Source organism: Lepisma saccharinum, chromosome 8 (genome assembly GCF_977018435.1).
Source record: "Lepisma saccharinum chromosome 8, izLepSacc3.1, whole genome shotgun sequence".
NCBI lineage: Eukaryota > Metazoa > Arthropoda > Insecta > Zygentoma > Lepismatidae > Lepisma > Lepisma saccharinum.
In genome coordinates, this window is record NC_139236.1 from 18,271,301 (window position 1) to 18,298,646 (window position 27,346).

General features: G+C 39.5%; 1 protein-coding gene across 1 annotated transcript; it reads right to left on the bottom strand.

Annotated features, from left to right (window-relative positions):
* Positions 1-12,249: 12,249 nt before the first annotated feature.
* On the bottom strand, positions 12,250-16,935 carry LOC145991384 (galactoside alpha-(1,2)-fucosyltransferase 2-like). Its single transcript, XM_083127376.1, has 2 exons — positions 16,879-16,935; positions 12,250-13,729 (listed from the first exon to the last, which is right to left on the bottom strand). Exon 2 carries the CDS (start codon positions 13,705-13,707, stop codon positions 12,619-12,621), a length of 1,089 nt encoding a protein of 362 aa, XP_082983502.1. The 5' UTR covers positions 13,708-13,729; positions 16,879-16,935; the 3' UTR covers positions 12,250-12,618.
* Between the last annotated feature and the right edge of the window lie 10,411 nt (positions 16,936-27,346).

Consider the following 27,346-nt stretch of genomic DNA (forward strand, 5'->3'; position numbering starts at 1 on the left):
CATTTCTTCTCATCAGGCATCAAAACATCTATGTACCAGAAGTGTTTTTACGAAGGTGTTACCCCCTCCCCCAACAGGAATTTCCACTTCGAAAAAAAAAAAAAAAAAAAAAAAAAAAAAAAAAAATCCGAGGGCTGGTACTGGCGAAACAAGGCCTACTACAAGGAAAAAAACCTTGGACGAAAAGTCCCCGTGCAGCTTTCCCTTCTTCCGTCCATAAGGAAGCATGGTCCACTTCCCCCTCCCCTACTCGCGGGAGTACGGTGCACAGGAGTCGCGGATCTGCGCAGGTTGTTTTGCTCGTGGTTCCACTATAAAACTGTATTTAAAATATGAGGGGGGGGGGGGTTGAGAATTTTACAAGGGAAGAAAGTCGTTTGTATTTTCACTTTTCAAAATATAAGAGCCTCGCGGGTATGGATCGCACAGGGCCTCGCGTTTCCTAACGGCGGCCTTGACTTTCAGTATTTGTAGAATTGGGTGTAAGAGCTGAAGAGACACCCAAATTTCAAACTCACTTCCATGTAGTACACTCTGGACCAGTGGCGGGGATAGGGTTCCAAAACTAGGGGGGCAAGGGCAGTTTACTTTCACTTGGTTTAGCATAGTGCGGGAGCAAAAGTGGCAAAAAGTGGGGGGCAACTGCCCCCCTGGCCCCCTTATCTCTACCAGTGCCCTGCACTGTATTCTTACAAACAAACGAAGTTCTGGCGCCTGGACTCCCTCTCCGGGGCCGGTGTTGTTTGTTTGTGATAGTCCTTCGCCAATTTCATCGATCACCATTCATCCTCATCTTCGCGATTAGCCCAAGTTGGCAGAAATAAATATAACAAGTAGACCTACTTGTAGAGCTCCCTAAAGTGCAGCCCTTTCCATTACAAATAACTAGTTTGCCAAATGTTTTATCAGTCCTTTAAACTTGGATCTCTCACAAGTGAATCGGGAATAGGAACGGCGCTAGTCATTTTGCCGCCCTGGCCGGTCGCGGCAGATGAAATTAATTGATATGAGGACGATGTCGGTAGGGAGTCTGACTGTCACGCGGGAGACCCGGGTTCGATTCCCCGGGTGGGTGATCTAAGGTCGGAATTTTTCCGGCCTTCTTCCCGCATAAAGCGGCTCTGGGGCTCACCCAGCCTCAACAATGGGTAAGGCGCCCGGAGCGTTGTTCTGATCACATCTCCAAAATGGTCGAGATCTTGAATATGTGGGGTCCTGCTCCAACATCCCCTAAATGTGCCTTCATGGCATGGTGCTACATGCACGAGGAACTTTACCTTCTACCTTACATATAATATCATCTTTTGCATAAAATGGAAACAATTCTGATTGTTAATACAGTCCTTAAAATAATAAAACTTTAAAAAATTAGGTTTTAGCGTAACTAAAGCGTAACAACATATCCTATTCTACTTAGACCCCCTATACTAAAATACAGTGATAAATAATTACAGTTGTTAGACATACCTTAATTAATTGAAGTAAACTTTCTTGCCGGCGAATTCCGACGTAATCTAACGTCTTAGCCAGCTGGTGCTTTATTGTTTCAGACATGGTTGACCGAAGATTCTTTTTATTAGCTTTAGTTTCGAAAAACTTTGTTTGCCACGTGCCACGGTTACAGGCAAAGTTAATAAAATTCGACGTGCAACACTCACATTAGGTACTCACATTAGGTACTCACATTAGAGCCCTAATAATGTGCGAATTAAACTTCCTGCTTGGGGGGGGGGGGTTTGTACACTCATTGCCGTATTTCATTCAATAGGTAGGTTTCTTTGGGTATAAAGTGTGTATACATGTTACCAGTCAGTAAACTAAACTATTGCCTCCCAGTTCTAAGTACCTCACAACATTGGTTCTAACCTACCATTAAATCTTATGGCAACACTTACACATAATTTAGAAACGGTATATTTACATTCTAAGGAAACCCAAACTCATACACAAAAAGAGCTATCGAACTAGTAACACCGAAAACTTGACCAAGTTTCTATTTCCAGGTTCAAACTTAATGTCCCCCACTTACAAGCTTCTTGTGAAAACTTCAATACATGTAAATTACTAACACTATGCCATGAAGAATTAAGTGCAAAACAACATGCCGTGTCTTGCTTCGGTGAGTTGTTCAATTACAGAATAATGTCCTCCTTTCATCCACAAGGCTGGATACATTTCAGCAGGGAAATCTTTGATGGCTAGAACATTATTGAACATGCATGATATTTCAATTAGTTCGAAAATGTTTTAGCCTACTACATGTTTTCAATTACATTTTCTTTGAGGGAAATAAAAACATCATTGGCAGCCTTAAGAATAATTTTATTTTGCCGTGAATAAACGGCTACAGGCGGATTGCTCACACTTTTCCGGTTTTATCAGTGGTATCTGATAAGCCGTTCACAAGCTGTCACAATGTACAGGATTGCGCACAAAAAAATGAGACGATGTTGTCAGATGTAAAATGTTCTGAAGCCGTTCTCACTTCTGCTGGGTTTGTTTGTAAGTGTGTGTGTGTGGACTTACACGTGTTTTTGCTGGAAGGGTAAAATTAGATAGGCATAGAGGAAGAACCTGATTGGTGGGCTAGAATGTAATGGTCGGTGTATCTCCGTATTTATACCGAAGGTCACGAGCTTCGATTGACAGAAGTGTTTGTTGTGCAGTCATTACCCTAACCTAACCTAACCTAACCTAACCTGGGCTTCCCCGATGGCGCAGTGGTAGCATTGTCACCTTGTAATCAAGGGGTCCCGGGTTCGATACCCGGTGGAGGCACATAGTGGTTCGGATCCCACTTTAAACTGTAGGTCCAGTCCCGATTAACCTTACTGTGCATAAAGTGGACTTTTAACACCAACTGAACAACAACAACTAACCTAACCTAACTTTTGAGTTTGAGTAAATTGGTATGAAAATTGTATCTTGAAAACATCAATAGTGACTTACTGTATTATGTAAATTGGTATGAAAATTGTATCTTGACTTGCTACATTTACTGGTCAAATTATATTTTTTATTTAATCCTTAAGATATTTACTATTTTATTTCTAATTTCTCTCTCTTCTTGTCTACGGAAAAAAACAGTTTTGCGCACAGACTTTAAAGCTATCAAAGTGGCAACGTTCGATCAAAATCTGTGCGCAGAACAGGTCAGTGAGATTTATGCGCAATTCTGGATCTAAGGTGTGAGCAATTCGGTTGCGGTGGAATAGGCTCTTTTGTGGGGGGGAAATCCCCGGCAATCCCCCTCCCCCGTTAATTCGTACACTGCACCTAGGACCTGGTAATAAAAATCACCTGTGTACCGTGTTTGTGGATCTTCAACAGTTTCGTCCTATTCTTCACACTGAAACTGCTTCTTCTTCTTGCGATTTCGGACCTGTACAGTATTGCCTCTCTTTGCATCGTCTATATCTAAAATCCATGCCAATTCTTTCACATCAAGTAAGTAACTTTGAAATTTTTCATGACTACTGCTTTTATCAAAGTGTCCTGATATATTTGCAAGAAATCTAACAGCATCCATCACATCCAGATGTTTTGCAGACATAACTCCCTACATTCATGAACATGCGTGAACACAATTGTTTGGAAGAAAAGTAGCGCGGCACAGAGACAATTTATTTATTTATTCGTTATGGTGCCTCTATGTTTCTGCATTATATACCGCGTGAGGCACCTGAAAGTACCACCTGAAATAGCGAAGAAACCAGAAACAGTAGCGATGTGAGGTTTGCAGGAAACAATAATATCAAATGGGGCTCGTAAATCGGAGGTATGGGGTGGGTCGAAAAATATCGACAAAGGGGGCATCTGGAGCAAAGTCATATTTTTTTTAAATGGAACGATATACAATAACATGCATAATATAAAAGAGCACACGCAGAGAAACACAACGCCGTTGGTCTCATGCATCTACTGCACATAGGAACGAAGATATGGCCATGTGAAAATATGTAAACAAACTAACAAGTGGCCCACTTGACCGTCAGTACCACGGCATGTAAGACTTCTCAGGTGCCTGACAGAACTGCCTTTACCCAGAGCAAGTTTTGATAGCAGGTTCACGAGATCGTGTTAGTTCATAGCAAGCAGTCGTAGTGGTAAGAGCGAAGATTATGGTGTTCACAAACATATAAAAAGCGGACATGATCCTGATGTATGGGGAATGCCGAAAGAATGCCTCAGAAGCCCACCGTGTGTACGCAGAGAGATATCCGGACAGACGACAGCCATCTCGACGTCTGTTTGGTAAGTTATTTATTAAATTAAGAGACACCGGAAGTGTAACACCACGAGCACGTGTGCGGAACAAGCCAACTACCGGTGAGGCAGGTGCAACAAATGTTCTCGCTGCTGTTGCTGTGAATCCGCACGTTAGCTCCCGTGAAATTGCCAGGGATGCTGGGATGAGTCCGCGAAGTGTATTGCGCATTCTGCTCACACACAAGTTTCACCCATATCATATCTCCCTCCGTCAGGAACTTCACGGGAATGATTTTGTGGACCGTGTTCGGTTTTGCACATGGTTGTTACGACACGACACACCCGATTTGTCACGTATCCTCTTCACTGACGAGGCAACTTTTACCAATCATGGAAATGTCAACCTAAGGAACATGCACTATTGGTCGGTGACAAATCCACATTGGCTTCGCCAAGTGGAACGCCAGCGCCCATGGAGTGTGAACGTGTGGTGTGTGGTGTGGTATAGTGGGTGAATATCTCATTGGCCCTTTTTTTATACAAGGGACACTGAATGCTGACCGATACATAGAGTTTTTACAACATGAACTGCCTGTACTATTGGAGGACATACCACTTCAGACAAGGAGGGAAATGTGGTACCAACATGACGGGTGCCCAGCTCACAGTGCAAGACGCGCTACAGCATGTGTGGAAAATACATTTCCAAATCGTTGGATTGGACGTGGAGGGCCTGGCAAATGGCCGGCTCATTCCCCAGATTTGACACCGTTAGACTTTTTCCTGTGGGGAAAGATGAAGGACATTGTCTACCGGGATGTGCCAACAACTCCAGAGGATATGCAACACCGCATTACTGCGGCCTGTAGGGACATTCCCTACGAGATGCTACATTCTGTGCAACGATCTTTGCGTGGGCGCCTCGTTGCTTGTATCGCAGCTGACGGCCACCACTTTGAACACACACTTTGACAGGTTTTCGCTTCTTACGCAGTGGTTCTTCGACATACTGTCATGGTCATTTTCATTATGCTGTAACACTGTCACATACATGGTGCTGACGATGTCTACTGTATTTTTTCTTCCTTTAACACGTTCTGTCTTCATCTTGTCCAATGGCTTCCGACATCTCCTACTTGTACATGCCGTGGTACTGACGGTCAAGTGGGCCATTTGTTAGTTTGTTTACATATTTTCACATGGCCATATCTTCGTTCCTATGTGCAGTAGATGCATGAGACCAACGGCGTTATGTTTCTCTGCGTGTGCTCTTTTATATTATGCATGTTATTGTATATCGTTCCATTAAAAAAATATATGACTTTGCTCCAGATGCCCCCTTTGTCGATATTTTTCGACCCATCCCATACCTCCGATTTACGAGCCCCATTTGATATTATTGTTTCCCGCAAACCTCACATCGCTACTGTTTCTGGTTTCTTCGCTATTTCAGGTGGTACTTTTAGGTGCCTCACGCGGTGTATATATATATATATATATATATATATATATATATATATATATATATATATACACACACACACACACACAACAATGAAACTTAAACAGTGAGATAAAATGAGGTTTATCTTTTCCGATTGGACTTGCATCAAGGCATTTGCCCCCCTAATCAGAGAGTCTGCGCACGCCTATGATATATATATATTTGTGTGCGTGTGTGGGTGTGTGTGGGTGTGTGTGTGTGTGTGTGTGTGTGTGTGTGTGTGTACATATTCAATTTTTGGTGGACAATATGAATGGCTTGTGCGAAGACTTGGGTTTCTTTCCAGATGTAGTCGCATTAAATGCAGAAACATTGACCTTCAGATGAGTTTCAACGTGTGCCTAGTGGTGACTACCTCACTGAAAGATATTGTGTATCCAGTCAAATTTTTACTAATATCTACAGCTGAATGTGAAAGAGTGCTCAGCCTCATGAAACTAGTATTAACTGTCCAGGGAAGTCATTTTGAATTTACAAGTTACCATACTTTTAAGCTTGCCTCTCCATTCAATAAATGGACCTCCAGTATATTGCTTAACGAAAGAACAGCTATGCCCTGGTCAGGAACCGAACCTGGTGGTGAGTAGGCATAGTACCGAGCCGGCATAGACCTCCAAGGCGGAGTGGTTATCACAGCGAGTTACGATTCCAGGGGTTCGGGGTCCGAACCCCGGCCTGGGCTTGGGTGTCCCATCCTCACTTTTGCAATTAGATAAAAGTGGCAGAAAACAGAAGTAAATTAAACGAAATTTAAAAAATCTAAACTCAGGAGCCAGCATTTATCTTGCAATTTTGGGCTCATTCTAATACAGGGTGGTTCAAAAAGAATTTTTGTATTTCAAACCAGTATGCTGTCGAAACTACTGATCACTGAACAGCATGGCGCTCCCTAGCGGAAGAGAACGTCGTCTAGTTTCAATCAATTGCCGCTAAATCACTCGTACAGCGCTGTTTGTCTTCACGATCCTACTACTTCAGTCAGAGTGATTGATTGAGTTGGTATTTTAAGTCCACTGTATTCCCTCACTGGCAAGTCCGAGATTTTCTTAATGGAACTCTTCCTAACCGTTGGATTGGTCGTCAAGCAGCTAAAGACTTGGCACTTTTCAGCTGGCCTCCACGGTCACCGGATTTGTATCCCTGTGACTTTATCTTGTGGGAGTACATTAAGGAAAACGTTTATGTACTACATTGATTAACCAGACCTTTGTACGTACGTCAGAACTGTTGCTAAGAAAATAGTATTTTCAAACTCTGAAAAGGCCGAGATGATACTTATCTATGGCGAGTGTAGGAAAAATGAAGCACAAGCGTGCGGGCTGTATGTACGTACGACGGTATTTGAGCTCGGCTCTGCCGACATGCATAGTGGGGATGCACCTTCTTACACGTTACAATTACCTGAGAACCACTTGACATATTTTAATGTAACAAACGCCATTCTCAATGATTTTTTCCGTACTTTCAAATAAGCTGAAACTAAAATGGGGTTTCCATAAAAAACTAACTTTGTGTTGAAAATCGTACCTCCTTACGTAGTTGAACGTATTGTGTACATTAGTTTCATCAGACCCTCTCACTGCGAAAGCAGTTTTTCAATATTAATTATTGTTTACGAAATATTTCCTGTGGTATATATATTGTAATGTGACAATGGTTTTAACGAGGTACGAGGGGTGTCACTTGGGGCTGTAGCAGTAAAACTATGTTCAACTGGGTTTTACGGGTTGCGGATAGCACTCCTTGACTCGGTGAAGAGGAAGGAAGGCGGACGAGCAATGCACACTCACCTAATCGGTCAGCGACCGCTCTGGCGTCTCCAGCGTTGCCAGGTCATATTTTCAAAAATCGGGAGATCGTCCCCTGAAAAATCAGGAGATCTGCTTAAAAAATCAGAAGAACTAATAATAGCGTATTATCAACGTTCTGGGGGGGGGGTTGAGTGGGAAAAGCTTCCCACTATCATTATTGAACGTTAATTATTAATTTTAGATGTCAAAAGATAATACTGTTATGTTAATACAAATTTTATTATGAATTTGTACTTCAAGTGGTACGATAACCCCACCCCCTTAATTCACCTAAGGTAAAGATACAGTTTCCCCCAACCAGTGGCGATGATCGAGTGCCAAAACAGAGGGGGTGCAAGTGACAGTACTGGAAAAAATCCGACCTCGATTTTCTGTTCATCTCTCAGAAATATTCTAAAATAAATGGTTGTGACTGTGCATGGATTTATGTACTTGGCGTTTAAAAGTTTATGGAAACATTTCGTGAATTTTGTGTTAACTAAGACTAGAGCTTCAGCCATTACGCATTCGGGGATATATTTTTGAATTACTCTACCTGATAACACCTTAGCTTGATTTTATTTAAAATTAGACAAAGTTAGAGGATGTAAGAACGCCCACAGTTTTTTTTTTAACAACACATTCAAAGCATACTCGCATTAATGGTAATGGAGAAGGGCTATCATGCCTGAACCCCCGAAATATCCTTCAATTAAAATTTTACTTTCAATCAAGGAATGTAACCAACCAGTATTACACAGATTGATTGATTGATTTGGTTTATTTTACTTCGCATCTGCCACATTTGTCTAATCATAAAGATGTGAAATTGATGAAGGGACACTCACAAAGAGCACCCATGCCCAGTCCGGGATTCGAACCCGGGAACCAGTATCAGACAAGTCGCAGGTTTTTTATTCAACTTTTTTCCCAGTCACTCCAGACAATCTAAATGTTAATTAAATCGCCTTTTGCATTCGAGGATTATCTGATCTAAAATCGGGAAAGAGAATTTCTACCGCCACAGTATTGATCGAGTATAAACGTACATAAGACCAATTGTAGTAGCAGTTACGCTCAGAAATGGCTTAAATAAAAACATGAACCATTATTTCTAAGTTAAGAGACTGCGACGTACAAGCATAGGCATAAGTCTGCAACAGCAGTTTACTAAGCCGACCTCCGTGGCTGAGTAGTTAGCACAGCGCTATGACATCAGGGAATCCGTCTCGGGATCGATTGATTTAGTTTATTTTACTTTGCGTTTTGTGCTTCTTGGCAAATTCGATGGGGATGAGTGATGAAATGATGAAATTGATGAATGGACATTCACAAACAATCAAGCCCGAGCGGGATTCGAACCTGGAACCCTTGGCGTCGCAGCGCGATGTGCTAACCACTCGACCCCAGGGTCCGGCCGTGTCGGAATCGAATCTCGGGGTAAGACTGCAGAATATGGGCTGCTTAGGAGGAACGCGATTCATAATTTTTTGGTAACGTTTTGTAGTTAGTAATCGGGGAAAGTAAGTTTTAAGGTGCGGAAAAAAAAATTCTTTAAAAAAAACAGAAAAACGTGTCCAGGTTGGGCGGTATTGAAATCTTAGCAACGAAGGAAAAGGCATATTCCTGCACAAATCTAGTGAAAGTAAAAAATGCCTATGTTGTTAGGTAGCTAGGTTTAGTTCACTTAGCCTAAATAATAATTAGTCATTGTAATTATGCTAATGAAACCTAACCTAACAGGCCTAACCTTACCTTGTAGGCATTCCTCGAAGAAATAATGAAAGAAACTGTGCGTAAACAATATGGACACGAACGAATGGAGAAATGCATTGCTTTTAGTAGCAGGAAAAACATTTTTCATTGTATTTATGCTATTGGAACCCAACCTAACAGGCCTAACCTAACCTTGTAAGCATTCCTCGTCTGAAATAATGAAAGAAACTGTGCGTCTGTGGGTGGAATCCGGAGCGACAAATCAACTCGAATGCCACGAAACGAAGGGTCTCACTTATCGCACAACACTTGAGTGCGTAAACAATATGGACGCGAACAAATGGAGAAATGCATTGCTTTTAGTAGCAGGAAAAACATTTTTTACGCGCAATAATATAATAGTAATCGTAAAAGGAACACCGGAAAATGGAAGTAGAAGGTACGTACTTTCAGGGGATATAAATTTTGTTTGTCTATTTAGAGGAAAAAAGCAGCCCATGTTCTGCAGTGAGACCAATCTCGGCCTGGGCACGGTTGTCTCTTTATCAATTTCATCATATCATTCATCCTCGTCTTCGCGATTAGCCAAAAGTGGCAGAAATACGAAGTAAAATAAACCAAATCAATAAATCAACATTTTACTAAGAGCTTTTGTAACCATAACCTTTAGCTGCATTCGTTATGTGGACTCCCTTTTTATCAGAGTTGCAATAAACACTACCATAAAACGGAAAACTTGTTCCTATGTGTGGGTGGCAACATTGGTATTTAGTTGTAACCAGTTTTCAGTTACCTCCCCTTTGACAAAAACCGCACCAGATGGGACACCCGTGTTGGAGTTCCCAATGCACAATGGGCTCAAGAAACCGCGCGACTTTCCCAATGTCATCAAGCCTGGTATAACCATTTTCTATGGTATAACCCTCCTCCACCACCTACCTCTCTCTCTCTCTCTCTGCAGAATATTCATGGATCTTTGCATTCCATCAGCTGAATATGTAAATTTTAAATAAACTTTCCATTTTTTAAAAATAATTGGTCATTATAAATATTTAAGGAAGCAAAAAATCAGGAGATTTCCACATTTTCATGAAACTTGTCAGGAGATCAGTAGACCGTGCTGAAAATCAGGAAATCTCCTGCGAAATCAGTAGACCTGGCAACACTGGGCGTCTCGTACTCTGGTGACGACCACGGCACGAGCGAGGCAGTCACCCCGGACAGCGGGTGTTATAGCCTGACAAGTTAAGTCCCGATATGCGCAGATCGCTGCGGAGCACTTCCTATTAAGTCATCCTCCCCACCACTCTTCTACTCACTGGTCTGGCGTTGAGTGTACCAGTGGTGCCAATTCAGCAAAATTAAGCTAAAACAAATATGACAAACAATTTTCACTGTTTAGCGTGACGGTGCATGCAGGCTCCTATTATATCTGTGGTTCATTTTATTTAATCCGGCCTTTGAAAATGCGTGCCGTGCGCCGATCGTAAACTGTAGTATTACGCACGTGCGTTAAGGTTTATACCGAAGAGAAACTACAGGGCGAATGACTTCATTTTCTGAATGCGACATCGAACAGTGGCCAGTATTTTTTTTTTTTTTTTTTTAACCGAGTGGGGTGGTGGTTCGTTTGTTTATCGTACAACAATCACTACGAGAAAGCAATCTGATAACACGCTTGCCTGTGTTCTTTTCTAAAGCATTGAAATGTTCATGCTCTTTACTCTTGGCTGCAAGATTCTTACTTTGAAAGAGATGGACTTATGGACGAGCGTGTAGATGAACTGAATTAGACTTGGTGAAGCCGATTCAGACACGGACACAGATTCATCGTTAGACACAGACTCGGATGAGTGGGAGAGTGAAACTGAAGAAGGAGAACAGGAAAACATTTAGAAGGTGAGCTCAGTTCTATCGTTTATATATTTTTCATTTTTCTATCGTTTTATTTCATACATTTCTTATGCTGGTAAGAAATATCCCTAATACAACTTAATTCATTTAAGGTTTAAAGGGAAAATATCAAAATGTACTTAGAATTTAGCGTAATCAATAGGTAGCGTAGGTGACGGGATACTAATTCATGCCTTTCACATTCAAATTTATTTGAAAATTCTCAGACAATTCCGCTCCCTCCAGGTTGCAACCCTGCGAACGAACGTCGCCACAGACAATGGAGTGGGGAAATGTGATGTGAGGTGCGCAAACAATGGATTGCAGCGTCTTGTTTTTACACTTGTCAACTTATATCTGTCAGCACCTGAACGGTGGCGCGCGTCGACCGCGCGACCACGATAACGTTTGCATACTCCCCTCATGTTTCCCAAAAGTCCGGGATACTTATTCGACTCGCCACGTGCCGTGTTTCTGTTGAGCGTGCAAGCTAACGTGCCACTACTTCCCTCTTTCGATCAGGAAGAGCGACCTGGTAGTTGCAAGCTGCATTCTGTCTACCCAGAGGAATTTTGATTGTCGCTGCATTGATCGGGTCGGTGTGCTCGAGTTAAGCTTGGTTTTTACTTTAGGCTTTTGATGCCCGTTCGTCTTCCCATGTCAATTTTGGTAAGGGTGATGTGTTCCCTAAATATATAGAAATTCATATTATGAACGAACTAATTAAATTAAGGTGCTTTTTAAGGGCATATGTAGGCATATATACATGGCCATTTCTATGTCATAGAGCATATTTTTTATCGATTTTCGGTCACATTCAGCATATTTTCGCCTTTTCAAGGAAAACACAGCCATTTTCGAAGTGGATTCGTTCTTACCCCCATGTTCATTGAATTTTTTAACGATTATAAGTCCAAGATTATTTCCTCAAAAATGGTGAAAAGAATTTTGATTTATTCTTGCTGTTTTAGCTGCTTTGGAACAATCAGGAGTACCACTAGTGGACCAGATAAAAGTTATGAATAAAACTGTGAATAATTTTCATGGTGCTTGTGGTGAAGTGGGACAAGTGTCAACGAAAATGAGGAAATGTTTTTGAAAGAAAAAAACAAGAACAAAAACAAAGGACATCATACATTGTGCTCTATTGCAAAACATTTATTGGGAGAAAAATGTTCTCTCGATACTAAAGAACTTGAACCGAATGACATTGTTTACTTTAAATGTGCTGCTCTTGTGTTAGCCGAAGTAGAAATAAGCTTTTCTCATTACATGGCTTTGCTGGCTGACAATAGGCAATCATTTTTGTTTGAAAATTTATAGAAAGTATTAAAATACATTGCAACTCAGGGCTCATAAAGTAAACTAAAAATAGTATGAAAAATATCTCAGCATGTGCTAAATATTCATGTTCAGTTCAGTTGTAACGGCATATTTTTTTAAAATTTTAGGTCATAAGAACATTTTAAATTTGCATATCTTGGTGATTTTTAGGTCATTAAAATCTTAATGATTGTCTGAGGTATACTTGATGTTGCTCATTAGGTGCCAATCAGGTAGAAACTGAACGGCCCATTTCAGAATATAATACCCTGATCCAGAATCGAACGTAATTGTGCTTCCACCAGTCATAACCGCAGCCCACAACCCGAACGTCCCGTAATCAAATATGGAGTGATTGCAAAGGGAGAGTAGAGATAGATCATACACGGGACTCTCAGGTCCTTCAGCGCTTGCAAAGAATACATCACCACTTTTGAGGTTCTCCTCACACCAGCCCATGTCGTCGCTTGTAACCAAAAAGACAACGTTTGGAAACTTTGAACGAAACCAGTTCATCGCCTGCATGTAGAACTCTTTCAGGGCGACATAGAGTTTCAACTTCCGAATGCGTGGCAAATAATCTGTTCTCCGAACGTGAACGCCAACGAACGTCAAATCAGCGTCTGTCTTCCTAAGGTCCGTGAACACTGACTTCACGTAACGAAATTTCTCGTTGGCCGCATCAATGAATTTTTGTCGGTAAACGAACTCAGTCTTTAATTGCTTTGAAAAGTTCATGACTTCGTGGAAAAGAAGAGAGTACCTATTCAGCAGGATGTACTTGCTATTTATGTTCCTTGATAAACCACCATGTAACACGGGCGTGTGCAGTCGTTCGAGCTCCGTAGTACAATGTTTTATGCTTTCTATGCTGGGTATGCTTAGATGCCTGAACACTTTACTCAGCGTCTTGTGCATGCTATCTGGCACGTAGGGCTCCAAACGTAAGATCTTGGCCACCGCCCAAACGGATGCATACTCCCATATCTTATTTCCCAGCCTCCCCCTGTCTTCGACAGTGACCATTCCGTGATTAGGACATGAACCAAGAAGATTTATTTCAGGTTCTGTTGACATTGTAACTGGTCGCTTTTCACTTGCACCAGAACTTAGCCAGAATGCTAGTTCCGGAGACAACACTTCACTTATCTTGATTATAAAGAGCAGAATGCCAAAGAAGAATATTATGCGATAAACTATCTTCTTGGTTCTCATTGATCTTACAAGAGGCACGGAGATATCTCTGGAGCTCAGTATCTGCTGTGGCTTCATATTTACGTATTTGGATGGCGCCCTGGAAAATATTAATCAACTGTAAGTATGGCTGTCGTATAAAGGTTCCAATAAAATAAAAATAATAAATAATAACGTTATTGTTAATGCAGGTAGTGCACATTGATTACACATACATATTGAGATAGTTTAAAAGCAAATATTTTATTGATTATTTCCAAACTGTGTTTAAATTTGTAACCCGTTTACCAATAAGTAATAGTTAATATTATTATTATCAACATTTCCTGTCGTTGGTCTACTGAAAGTTGAACGCATCCCATTATATGTTTTGTTTCAATGGTTGATTTGGTGTTTTAAGTTCACTTTATACACAGTAAGGCTAATCGGGATTGGACCTACGGTTAAAAGCGGGATCTGAACCACTTGTGTCCACCGGGTATTGAACCCGGGACCCCTTGATCACAAGGCGACGACGCTACCACTGCACCATCGGGAGGCCCTATTTCTCTCTATGTAGGGCCGGCCACCAGTGTGAGAACCATCGTGGTGACAGAATTTGTAAAAAATATATACAGCTTCGCCGTACCAGAAGACGTAAGTGTGCTTGGCGTCAAATACAATTTTTTATCCCTGCCAGAACTGGCGTACGCAGAGTGGGCTGATGGGGTTACAGCTTTCTCCGAATTTTTTAGAAAATGTGCATTTTCACGCCAAAAGCAGTTAAGAACTCTGCAAAAACTTGCCTTAAAATGACCCCTGATTGCCATTTTTGGATTTTTTTTTTCTTTTTCTTTTTAAATATACGAGATATCTTATTGTGTATGCCACTCGCTAGAAAGCAACAATGCACTATCCACCTTTATAATTCCAGCCCCTTCCGAAAAAAATCCTGCGTGCGCCAGTGCCTGCCAGGGATGAATTTATTCTTCCATCGTTTGATATAATTGTAGCAATTGTAACACAAATATCATTATTAGCTTTTCAATTATAAGCTTGTTCACGAGACAAGTATTGTTTCTTGCTTTCAAACATCATCAGTGTGCGAAACTGTCAGTATGAACTGTACCCTAAGTTAAGATTTTGGAGCATTCAGATCAAGATGTTTCAGAACGAAATACTTTTGTGTGCTCTTGCCTGACCCTATTACCAACCAGATAGCTGATGTCGAGTTTAAGTTGACGTTTTAAGTCCACTTTATGCACAGTAAGGCTAATCGGGACTGGACGTACGGTTTAAAGTGGGATCCTAGTAACCACTATGTGCCTCTACCGGGTATCGAACCTGGGACTTATACATTTTTATTTTTAATATTGGCTACCCAGGGCGAGGGTGACAAACGAACATTTTTTTCCAGGGGGACAAACAACTATTCCCAGGAACAAAACAAAAGTTTCCAATTAATTAGTCTGCTAACTTTTAGCAGTATATGTTCAATTAATTATTTCAGATACTGGTTCGGTCTCCATCTTCATGGTAATGTAGTTTTGATGCGAAGTCAGATATCCCCGAACACAGAATGTGTTTGGGAAAGGCATCAATATGAGCAGTCACAGCGCAAAGCTTAAAATTATGATCGTTTTAAGATACTACAATTTACTTTAAAAGTGAAACAAAATTGGTTAATAAATCATACAACTTGTGTTACATACATGAACCTAGCTGGAGGAGGCACATATTTTAAAGTTTATTAAAATTGAAATTAAGGATTTTTTGTTAACTTCCTGGAACCTGTGGAGAAAAGTAATAAAGAGTCATTTTTAGGACTATGCAAATGTAACATTTATTTTTATTGGACGAAAAACCGGTTCTGATCCCCAAAGTTAGGCCCCAATTTACACCCTATTATATTGCCGTTTCGGTGGCATGACGCATTATTATTATTATTATTATTATTATTATCGTTATTATTATTATTATTATTATTATTTTTAGTAGTAGTAGTAGTAGTAGTAGTAGTAGTAGTAGTAGTAGTAGTAGTAGTAGTAGTAGTAGTAGTAGTAGCAGCAGCAGTAGCATCAAAGACGTTATTATCCTCGTAAATTACGCAAAAGAAGGGTAGAAGTCGGTGAAGTTTGTGTTGGAACAAACGATTTAAAATATTTTATTACAACACCTTCAATTTTACTTTAATAATGAAAAACAAGCACACAAACAGTATTTTTGAAAGACAGAAAATGCTTGATAAATGCATTCCGAAAGTATTTTTTACATAGGGTCTATATCATGTATAACTTACATGTACGATATATGTTTTACAACTAATGCAACATGGAGCGACGTAAGGATAGAAAATACACATGCAACATGCTAACACTAAATTGTGTACGGATTCCAAGTTTCTTTAATACATATATGTACTACAAGATATATTATTTAAATACATTACATAATCAATTCACCCATCTCATAATAAACCAACAGCAAAAATTACATAAATTGTCTCTCAAATGTGTACGCCCCTTCCCCTCAAAACAATTGTTGATGCATTGAAGACAAAACCAATTAAGAGATTTCACTTCTCTCTCTGGTAATTTATAATGCATTAAAGAAAAGAAACACACATTACGAGCGAAGCGAGCAAGGCATTTTTTTGATCCAATTTGGTGATTAGATTCAACTGAACACAATATTGATTTCATAGGGCGCAAATAATTTCACGGGGCGCATTGGCATTCTGTCTTTTACATTTTATCATTTAGATTGTTCGGCTACCAGGGCTGACTCCAGGCGCACCCTAGCAACGGCTCTGAACTTGATAAGACTAAGAAAAGCAGGTATTGTGAGCGAAGCGAGCAAGAAAATTTTACGAAATGTTTCTTTTATTATCATAAAATTTGAACTCGAGGAAGCAATTGCCCCTCTGTGACCCCTGGAGGCGCCCTTAGCCGTCAATGTTTGCCCCCTCTTGCCCTCCCTAGAAATTACTTTCGTCCAAGGTTAGGGGGTGCAATCCCCCCCGTGGTTGCGCTACTGATTCGTCTTAATTATCGGTATTAGCCGAAAGTGTCAGATGAAGATGTAAAATAAATATATAAAATGTGCCCTATACTTGAAAGTACTGGACTTAATATAGAAGCCAACTCCCGTAAGAGATTTATTGATTAAACTCAACAAATAATGCTTGAAAGAATCTTGCAAAATCAAACAACAGGTATTGTAGGTGGAATAGGCTGAGCAGCACGTCTATTAAAATGAAATGCAACTTACGCACGAATCTTTCTCACTTTGTACAGATAAAAGCCTTGTTAACTGAATTTACACTTCCGCTGGAAAAGAGGAAATCTTCATTGTCTTCAAGATCGTAAAGATATCCACCAACATTCAAAGAATTGTGGATGTTTATTCTTTGTTCCATATTCTGTAGCAATATTAACCATAAAACCCACCTGTTTGCACTTCCAAGTCACTCTTTATGATTTAACAACAGAACTGCTTTGTATGCATGTATTCTTCCAACAAGTTTAAACCTCTAGTAAAACCTTTCTGTTATTTACAGGTTAAATGTTTATCATGAAATGCATACATGTTCCTTTCAAGCAACGTCTCACAATACAAACTTGTAGATTGCTGGGATAAATTTCTTGATCCGGCCCTTGTAGATAAGTCAATAAAGGTTTCATGTCGGGAATACAGTAATTTCGTGAAAGCTGAATTTTGGCCAGTTGTTGGAACTCTACTAGGAGTGCAAATTCCTAAAAGTCGCCTTGCCCACCAATCTTCAGATTCGCAGACCATCAGTTCTTGATTTATATCTCTGTGCAGTAGCGTACGCAGGATTTTATCAAGGGGGGGGATTTTTCTAAAACTTTCTCCAGATTCACATTACCATTGTTTTATTATACTTTTAGAGATCTACATAAATATAGTTTTTATGAAAGCAATAGAACAAAATTACTTTCAGTCATTCGATTTTTATCAAATTCTGGGAGAATGTTTTTGTTTCTTTGTTATGAAATATAATTGTTTGGTCAAAGAGGCGAGACATTTAAAGGGTGAAGAAAATCCATAAAAACAAGAAAATATATTAAAATAAATTGAAATAATCAAAGTATGGAACTCTTCCAAGGAGCTGCGGTGGTCTGGTCGGTTGAGCGTCTGACAACCACGCCAGATATCCGGGTTCGATTCCCGGAATAGGTTGCAATATTTCCGGCTTCTTCCCGGCATAAATGGCCCCCACAATTCACATCTGGATGGTCTTGCTGTTCTTCCCAACAAAATATTTTACAATAGTTAAGCTTATTGTCGTTTGAATAATTGTCTAGTCAACAAGGTGAGACATTCAAAGACATTCAAACGTACTGCGGTAAACAATGGGAAGGCGGACTGGTGACTATTCTTGTCCGCCTAGCCTTTGTCTATACATTAGCCGCTTACAACGAACAAGAACTTTATTTAGTAAATTCTCATTGTTCACACAAAAAAATGCATGTTCATTGAACACTGGCGTACGTAGAGGGGTGGCCGATGGTGTTACAGCCCCTACCAAAATTTTGAGAAAATCAGAATTTTCAAGTAAAAATCTGTTAATAACTTTAAAATATCAAAATGTGTAAATGCAAAACCTCTTTTCAAGTGAGTCTCGATTACCATTTTTGTCTTTTAATACAATTTTAATGGACTGAAAAGCTCGAAAAATACGAAATATTTTATTATGCATCCTGCCCTCCAACACGAAGCCATGTGCTATCCACATTTACTATTCCAGCCCCTCCCGAAGAAAAAATCCTGGGTACGCCAGTGTATTGAACATTGTTGCAACTGAGATACAAAACAACCTTTTTATGTTTTAAATCATAGTTGCCCTCATATTCTATTTGCAAGAATTCGGATTTATTTTCAAGGCATTCACTCTGAAAGACGCGTGTGTTTGGAATGCTGTGCTTTTCTCCGGCTGCATGGAAATAATAATTCAAATTATTATTATTATTATTATTATTATTATTAGTAGTAGTAGTAGTAGTAGTAGTAGTAGTAGTAATAGTAATAGTATTGTCCCAGATCTTTGACTTTGATAAATTAGCCATTTAATATTTTTTCCACAGCATTTTTCAATATATTTCACAAGCTCAAGGGAGGGTTAAACCCCGTAACCCCCCTTGCGTATGCCACTGCCTCTGTGATTGGCAGATAATATCTTTTTTTAGTATTGTTCCTCATTAGATGGGTAACAAGGCAGTAGGCTGTGTTTGATTTTCGCTATTGTCAATGCTTTTGACATAATTTTAGAAATAATCTTTAATAAATGTAATTTTTCTAGTACTTTTTAAAGTTTATACCTTGTAACTTTTTAATAAATTATGTGACAGGATATTGTTTGGAATGTAAGTTGTAGCATAGTTTATAAGCTTAAAACGATACAAGTTTTAATGTACTTTTAATGAAAAATATACCATAAAATGTGGCTCCAAATGAAGGATAGTCTCAAAAAGTGTCCTTTTATCATAATCCAGCGGCCAAGTACCGAGTAATTTTTTAATAAAAGCAACAGACTTTGTAGAATTAATTATTATGCCATTTACGATATTTTCCGTCCAGTAGCCAATCTGCGTGCTAACGGCTGCCATCTTGACAAATTAGGTATTTTTGATTTTATATATCGGATACAGTTGCACGCATTCACGTCCTGTTTTCTCGGAAATGCTCCAAATAGTGAAAAATTGGAGATAGAAGGGATGATGCTTGCGTGGGTCAACATGGGGACAATGCAGTAGGTGGGGGATGCTTGTGCAAATTATCCTAGATAAGGAATGTCTTATGAAAACTTTCTTAACTGAGGGGTAATGTCTCCCTGCATCCCCGCCTCACGTACACACTTCGACCATTAACCAACTATTTAAGAAACAGGTCTTTTTCGAGAAAAAGTCTAAGGGAGAATTCACACCGAAGAGACACGCCAGGGGTTTATCCAGGATTTTTCTCTTGGGGTGGTGTTGGAAAATTTTTTGGGGGGTGGGTTGTAAGTTTGGGGAAGTTAAGTGCATATTTTGGACCATTTTAAAAATGTTCGCCCTAATTCAATTTGTTCATGGATGTTTCTAGAGATTAACCCCCCTCCCTTCCCTTCACGTAACATTTCAGAAGAAAAAATATGTCAAACACAGGAAAAGATGGAAAATAGATTAATGTTAATATTTCAGTTTAACGTTTCGAGTATTGCTTTCCTTCCGATAATGTTCAGTACTTGATTTAATCAATCGTTAGACAAAACACAAGCAAGATCTATATACTCTTTTCCATCCCTACCGATTTCCTTTAGGCCTATCTCAACCTTGTCCCTCCATCTTCGTCTTGGTCTTCCTACAGGTCTCTTACCATCAGGTTTCCCAACAAGAATACTGTAAACTCCTCTTTCCTCTCCCATTCGTGCCACATGGCCTGCCCACCTAAGTCTTCTTGATTTAATTATTCTAATAATATCTGGACGTGAATACAAATTATGTAGTTCTAAATTATGTAACCTTCTTCACTCACCTGTCTCCTCATCCCATTTAGGTCCAAATATTTTCCTAAGGATCTTATTTTCAAATACTCTCAATTTATGTTTCTCTTTCAATGTAAGGGACCAAGTTTCACACCCATATAATACTACAGGCAAAATTATTGTTTTGTATATTTTAACTTTTAGTTTCTTAGATATTAAACGAGAAGACAAAAGTTTATGAAGAGAAAAGTAACACGCATTTCCTGAATTAAGCCTACTTTTTATTTCCTATTTAATATAAATTTCACTTGTTAATATTACCACAGAATATTACTCCTAAGTATTTGAATTTGGAAACTGGTTCAAACGAGTTGTTATCAATAATTAGATTTTGATTATTACCTAACACTTTGATACGCCTTGTTTATTTTGGCCATATGTAATATTTTATTTGTTTTCTGTTAATTTCACAGAAATCTGTTTGATTTATTTGTTAGTTTCAATACTGTTGTTTGTGTTGATTTAAATTTGTAATTTTGCTGTATATTTGTTACACGCAATATCGGAAGCGGAAGTCATTTCCGGTTTATAAACATTTGTAGAACTGTCTAATCTTTTATTGATTCCGTTGCCTTGACAACAGTGCGTGAAAAAAAAGAAGTAAGTTGATTTGCGTGAGATGATGTTAATTTTGTGAAAAACACTGTTATAAAGGAAAAGCCGCAGCTTAATTGAAAGGTGATTGTGTTTGTGAATATTGTTGTTATTTTGCAGTGATTTCTTAAAGGTAAAATGTGTTATTAAATTTGTAAATGGCAAGAAGCTATTTCTTTTTCAAATCGTTACGTCCTGAGAATGCTCATTGTAGCATAACATTAAGGAGAGTCTCATAACTCCGCCGCACAAGGAGATTGGGTAGCTACCGTGACGTAGTGATCCAGTGGCGAACACCAGAAAGGAACGTCACAACTTGGTTTCGGCCTGTAAGCATATGAAGGGCTCGGTGCAAGAAGGAGCTAACCCTCAAAAAGTTGTTTTCGAGATATTAGCATTTGAAAGTTTGAAAAAATCCATAAATCTGAATATTGTTTGCATTGTCGTATAGTTGATTTCAAAAGAAAGCATGTCTGCAGTTTCAAGCTTACATAGACACATTCAAATGCGGTACAATTATTGCAAAGATGATTAAATTATTTTTTTCAGTTCATTATTTCCCATTGTTGGTTAGATCCTTATTGCATCACAATCATCGGTGTCAGTTCTGTGGAATAACAACAAACAGCAATGCATGACCATTATATTGTGAACAAAAAATATACATAAGAATGAGAAATCAAAGTTAATTTTGTTGATTTAGCATGATCCAACTTTATCTTGTTCGAGTCGCAAAAAGAACAGGTGTCTGACTTAGGTAACTTAAACCCTATACAAAATTCCTCACAAAACAGCCTTCGGAATCTGTCAGAACTAATGGGCGTTTCCTGCTGAGAAGCACACCATGGAACATACTTTGTCTCGTACAGTGAATTTATTGTGAGATCGCAGTCCAGGTACTGCTTGTTCGAATTTTGGCTCCGGCTGTAGTGACTGACATATTTCGGTATAGATGTTATGAACTTCCTTGGAGATTCCAAACTGGCTTGTGTAAAAGCGTTTGGACTGTTGTGATGCTTACCCCTTCCATCGACTTCCAGCCTTCTTGCACATACTAATATCTACACCATTAATTTTCAAATTATAGGAAAACGTGAAAGACCTCCTGGAAGATTGTCCCTTCGTGTAGGAACGTTTCGTATTCTAAATTCTAATATTTTGCATGAGGTATGTGTTCTGTGTTGCATAATCAACCAAGCCCTAGAATGTGTGAAAAATGAATTCTGCATCCCCCTTAATTTTGTTCCAGCATTTCTTTGGACAAGTACATGGCTCACCTATCTTCCTGGCTGGAACAACATCCTTTGTGTGCCCGGATGTGTACTGTTCCCCTTTATTTCTTCTTCTCTTACGTTTCACTCTCTCCCAGTTATCTTGGTCGCATCGTCTCTTTCTGGTTGGAGTATGTTTCACAGGAGATTGCTCTGTCGTCCTTGTGATGTGAAGGTCATTCTGAAATGGATCAGAGTAACAAATTTATTTGAAAATGTAAACTAGCACGAAGCAATAACAGTCCAATCCACTCGACAAACAGAAATTTCCGAAACACATAATTTTTGCAAATGACAAAACAATTCTGATTATTTATGTTTACATTATTTCTACAATACCTTTCCTCTTGATTGACTGATTGATTTGTTGTTTTAAGTCTACTTTATGCACAGTAAGGCTAATCGGGACTGGACCAACAGTTTAAAGTGGAATCCGAACCACTATGTGCTTCCGCCGGGAATTGCACCGGGGACCCCTTGATTACAAGGCGACGATGTTACCACCGCTCCATCAGCGAGGCCACCTTTCCTATTCTATACGATTTATCGCAATGTCCTTGATGGTACGTTGTCAGAATTTGTCATTATTACGGAACCATGTACGTGTATCATGTCGATTTCTTCGTGATTAATCATTTCAGCAATATGGTGCTAACCTATATTCAATAGCAGCAGTTGTCATCAGAATAAGTTCATGATTTTACTGTACCAACTTGCAAGAGGCCTGACGAATGCATAGTGAGCTGATTTGCGCATTTACATGCACATCACGACGCACACTTACCAACCGTTTTCACCGTGCCCAAGTCTGAGACAATAAGGTGTTAACCAACATTTTCAAAAACTACCAAAAATAAAAACTTCTTTCTTACCTCAGAGTCGGTGCTTTCGTTGCTCGACACTCTACACACATAGTCTGGGTCATCAAAGCTGTTGTCACCGCACAGAGGGCCATTTTCCTCATCAGAATCGCAAATATATGAGGAGGTGCTCTGCAGAGCTTCCTCGTTATCCGACATTTTCCTCTGGCTTGACACCTTGTTGCACAGAAATTTCCGTTCGTAAGTTCCTTTCGAAGAAGGGTACCACGTGATTGCGCGCGAATGTGACACAGCACCAGCAGCACATCTTGGTGAATGCAGCAGACGTTCATGCCGCACGTACTGTACGGTGTATCTCAATTTTGACAGAAGTGAGGGTAAGCTCCTTATTGCACCGAGCCCTTCATATTCAGTTTTCTCTTTGTTAACTTCCAAACATATCTCTTTAGCAGTTTTGAAAAATATTTTAGTATTATTCTTAACTGTATTTATATCATCCCCTAATAAGTCTACATCATATGCATATGCTATCAACTGAGTCACATCATTTAATTTTAGTCCTTCGTTAGTTTCTTTTACCTTCTTAACAGCATATTCTAAGGCAAAATTAAAGAGCAATGGTGATAATGCATCTCCTTGTTTTAACCCATCATGAATTGTAAATTTGTCAGGTACATTAATACCCACACGAATTTTACTTTCTGTTTCACTGGTGCATACTTTTATCATACTAACAAGCTTCTTAGGTATTCCAAACTCGACTAATATATTATATAATTTATCTCTTTTGACCGAATCATATGCTTTTTTGAAATCAATGAATAGCTGATGGGCATTTTGATTATGTTCCCACTTGTTTTCAAGTGTCTGTCTAATGTGAAAATTTTGATCTGTAGTTGATCTGTTACGTTTAAATCCACATTGAAAATCACCTATAATTTCATTAGCATATGGGGTTAGTCTTGTTAAAAGAATGTTAGATAATATTTTATACGTTGTTGAGAGTAGAGAAATTCCATGGTAATTATTGCAGTGCATTTTATCGCCTTTTTTAAACACAGGAACAATTATGGATTCTTTCCACTGTTGAGGGATTTCTTCTTTATTCCATATTAAACAAATTAATTTATGAATTTGACATATTAATGAATTTCCACCATATTTAATTAACTCAGGTGGTATTAAATCAATGCCAGGTGCTTTGTTATTCTTTAGCCTTTTAATAGCATCTTTAACTTCCGTCAAGTTAGTTTCTGGAACTAAAGGTGCTGCTGTGTGCACTTCATTTACTTCTGATTTATCTCCTACATGAACATTTACAAGGTCATTAAAGTAGTTCTTTCATCTATTTAGAATATCGCTTGGACCAGCTAGAAAATCACCATCTTTATCTTTTATCAAGTTTACTTTAGGTTGCCACCCCTTTCTAAATTCATTTACACCTTTATATAAATCTCCGATTTTTTTTGTTTTTGCTGTTTGATTCAATTTCGTTAATTTTGCTTTTCAAGTAATCTCTTTTTTCACTTCTAAACGTGCGGTTAACTTCTCGCTTTATTCTATTATAATTGCTTAGATTTGTATCATCAGAGTTATTTAACCACCTAAGTCTAGCCTGATTTCTTATTTCTATTAGATTATGATATTCATTATCAAACCATGGCTTACTTTTTCTTAGTTTATGGTATCCTATACTTTCTTTAGTTGCTGATTCTATTGCATTACGTATGTGCTCCCAATTCTTATTTACGTCTGTTTCATTTATATTTTCATCATCATTTAAATCCTGCAAAACATCAGATCTATTTGACAGTTTAATTTGGTAATCTTTCTTAATTCTTTAATCAGCAAATTTTCCTGTATTAAATTTTAGAACTTTTAGATTTTGTTGCTTATGATTTATCACTGCGAGTTTTTCTCTTAATTTAGCAATTACTAAATTATGGTCACTGGCACAGTCAGCACCTCTATGTGTACGAAGGTCAATTATACATCAATTTTATGCACAAATGTACTTATCAGGACTCGACCTACAGTTTAAATGGGACCCACGCACCGATTATCGAACCCGGGATCACTTAATTACAAGGAGACGACGTTGCCACTTTGTCTTACATATTTTTATATTTGTCAACAATTCTACACACGTAATCATAACTATTATTACTCTTCATGATTATGCTAGAACTTATTTATCAACAACCACTCCCACTTTTTGCCACTTTTGCCCCCGCACTATACTAAACCTTCTCTACCAGGGGAAAGTAAACTGTCCTTGTCCCACACTTTTGGCACCTTGCGTCCCCAGATTTGGAACCCAATCGTCGCCACTGTTCTTAATTATTATGTAACTCAAAACTTTCATAGTGACCCTCGTATGTGTCGAGAGCTCCTACACAGTCTCGGCTTTTAACCTAGGTAAGGAACTTTTAGTCATCAGAGACAGGTGTTGATTTTTATTTATGGTTCTGGCCCTATATATTGTCATGGTTGCAAATACTCCCAGTGCTGACGCACTCAAATTTTCATTTCATTCGTTCATAATGAAAGAAATAATTGTTGCTCCCTGTCCGAACATGACGCTGTACCGTGAATGCATCATTTTAGGTAACACTTTTTCTTTTGAGAGGTGTCAACGTGTATTCCAGATATTCCAACCAGATGAAGGTGATATTGGCACCACTGACACTGAGATATACAGAGTGATTCGGAATTCCTATAACACACTTCTAGGGGTTGTAGAGGAGACTTAGTAGATCAACTTTTGATAAGGAACCAATGTCCGGAAACGTACCGTTTTGTTACTGCACAAATGACAAATCACATAATTTCACATCTCCCGTTTTACCTGCGTCAGTACAAGAGCTGCTCGATGTGGTAACACTGAAGTTCGTTGCAATCTGCCGGACTCATTGTCTGTACCCACTGCGGGTGGTACGGGTGAAGCTGGTGGTTGCTCTTGGACACATTCATGTGACGTGCAATGGTGCGAGTACTCGTCAACGGGTTCTCGTCAGTTCGATGAAGGACCTCCTCTTCAACGTTGAGAGTGCGGCATGTCCGTGGAGCACTACAGTCGACCCTGTTTACTTTGAAGTTACCTGTTTCTCGCAGCCGTTGCTCTAATCGGGCAAAAATGGTATGTGATGAAGTGACACGATGCGGAAAATGCTTTGCATACAGACCTTGCGCAGCTCTACCATTACGTCCAGCTTCGCCGTAAATTAACAACATGTAGGTGTTCTCGGCAAACGTGTATTCAACCATGCTGTACTGTCTTCCGCAACGACTGAATAGCAACTAACGTGAAGGTCGAAGCACACCGGATTGTAAACAGCGAACTGTCTGCAGCCACGACCGAATAGCAACTGACGTGAAGGTCGAAGCACACCTGATTGTAAACAGCGAACTGTCTGCAGCCACAACCGAATAGCAACTGACGTGAAGGTCGAAGCACACCTGATTGTAAACAGCGAACTGTCAGCAGCCACGACCGAATAGCAACTGACGTGAAGGTCGAAGCACACCGGATTTTAAACAGAGGACGTTGGAAGCAGCACACATGACATCAGATGTCTGAAGACGTCGTCCTCCGTCAATGTGTGTTGCCTACCGTGAAGCGGGAGATGTGAAATTATGTGATCTTGTTATCTGTGTAGTACCAAAACGGTACGTTTCCGGACATGGGTTCCTTATCAAAACTTGATCTACTAAGTCCCCTCTACAACTCCTAGAAGTGTGTAATAAGAATTCTGTATCACCATGTATAAAAAAGTGGAGGAACCCCCCAAAAAAGGCCCAGCCTCCACCCGCATTCGAGGATATGCGCTTATGTCCTGGTGCCTAAGAAGACCAGGACGTCATTTACATTATTTTCTCTTTTCTTTATTGTTTAAATTTTACAAGTTGTCTTGATTCTACAGGTGTTTTGTTCAGACATTCTGCAGGAGTGTGATCAGATAGCATATGCAAAGTATTCAATAAATGTTTGAAATACTAGCCGCGGGGATACTACCGTATATGGTTATTCCTTATACGTGTGTGTGTGGGGGGGGGGGGGGGGTGAAGTCGGTTGAGCGTCTGACTGCCACGCGAGATAACCGGGGTTCAATTCCCGAGGTCGGTGATCTAAGGTCGGAATTGTTTCTCATCATAAAGCGGCTCTGGGTCTCACCCAGCCTCAATTCGATGGATATCTGGAGGCAACCCTGTGGGATAAAGGGGGCCGGAGGGTGGTGCCCTACCCCTACCTCCCCTAAATGTGCCTTCATGGCACGGTGCTATACGGGAACTTTACCTTCGCCTTTACTACGTGTCCCTGTCATTCGTGACCGATAACGACAACTAAAGTTAGAGACAAAAATCACCCAAGGTGCAGAGTTCTTGGAACGCAAAGGACAAGAACAATAACAAACAAACACCGTACTAAACCAACTTTCTAGTCATTTCTAGTGATGCTTGAGTTTGTCCTTGGTGGTAATTACAGTGACAAATTTCCACCATTA

What these genes read in the sequence shown, in the direction of transcription:
- LOC145991384 (XM_083127376.1), bottom strand. Translation starts at nt 13,707, where the DNA reads ATGAAGCCACAGCAGATACTGAGCTCCAGAGATATCTCCGTGCCTCTT.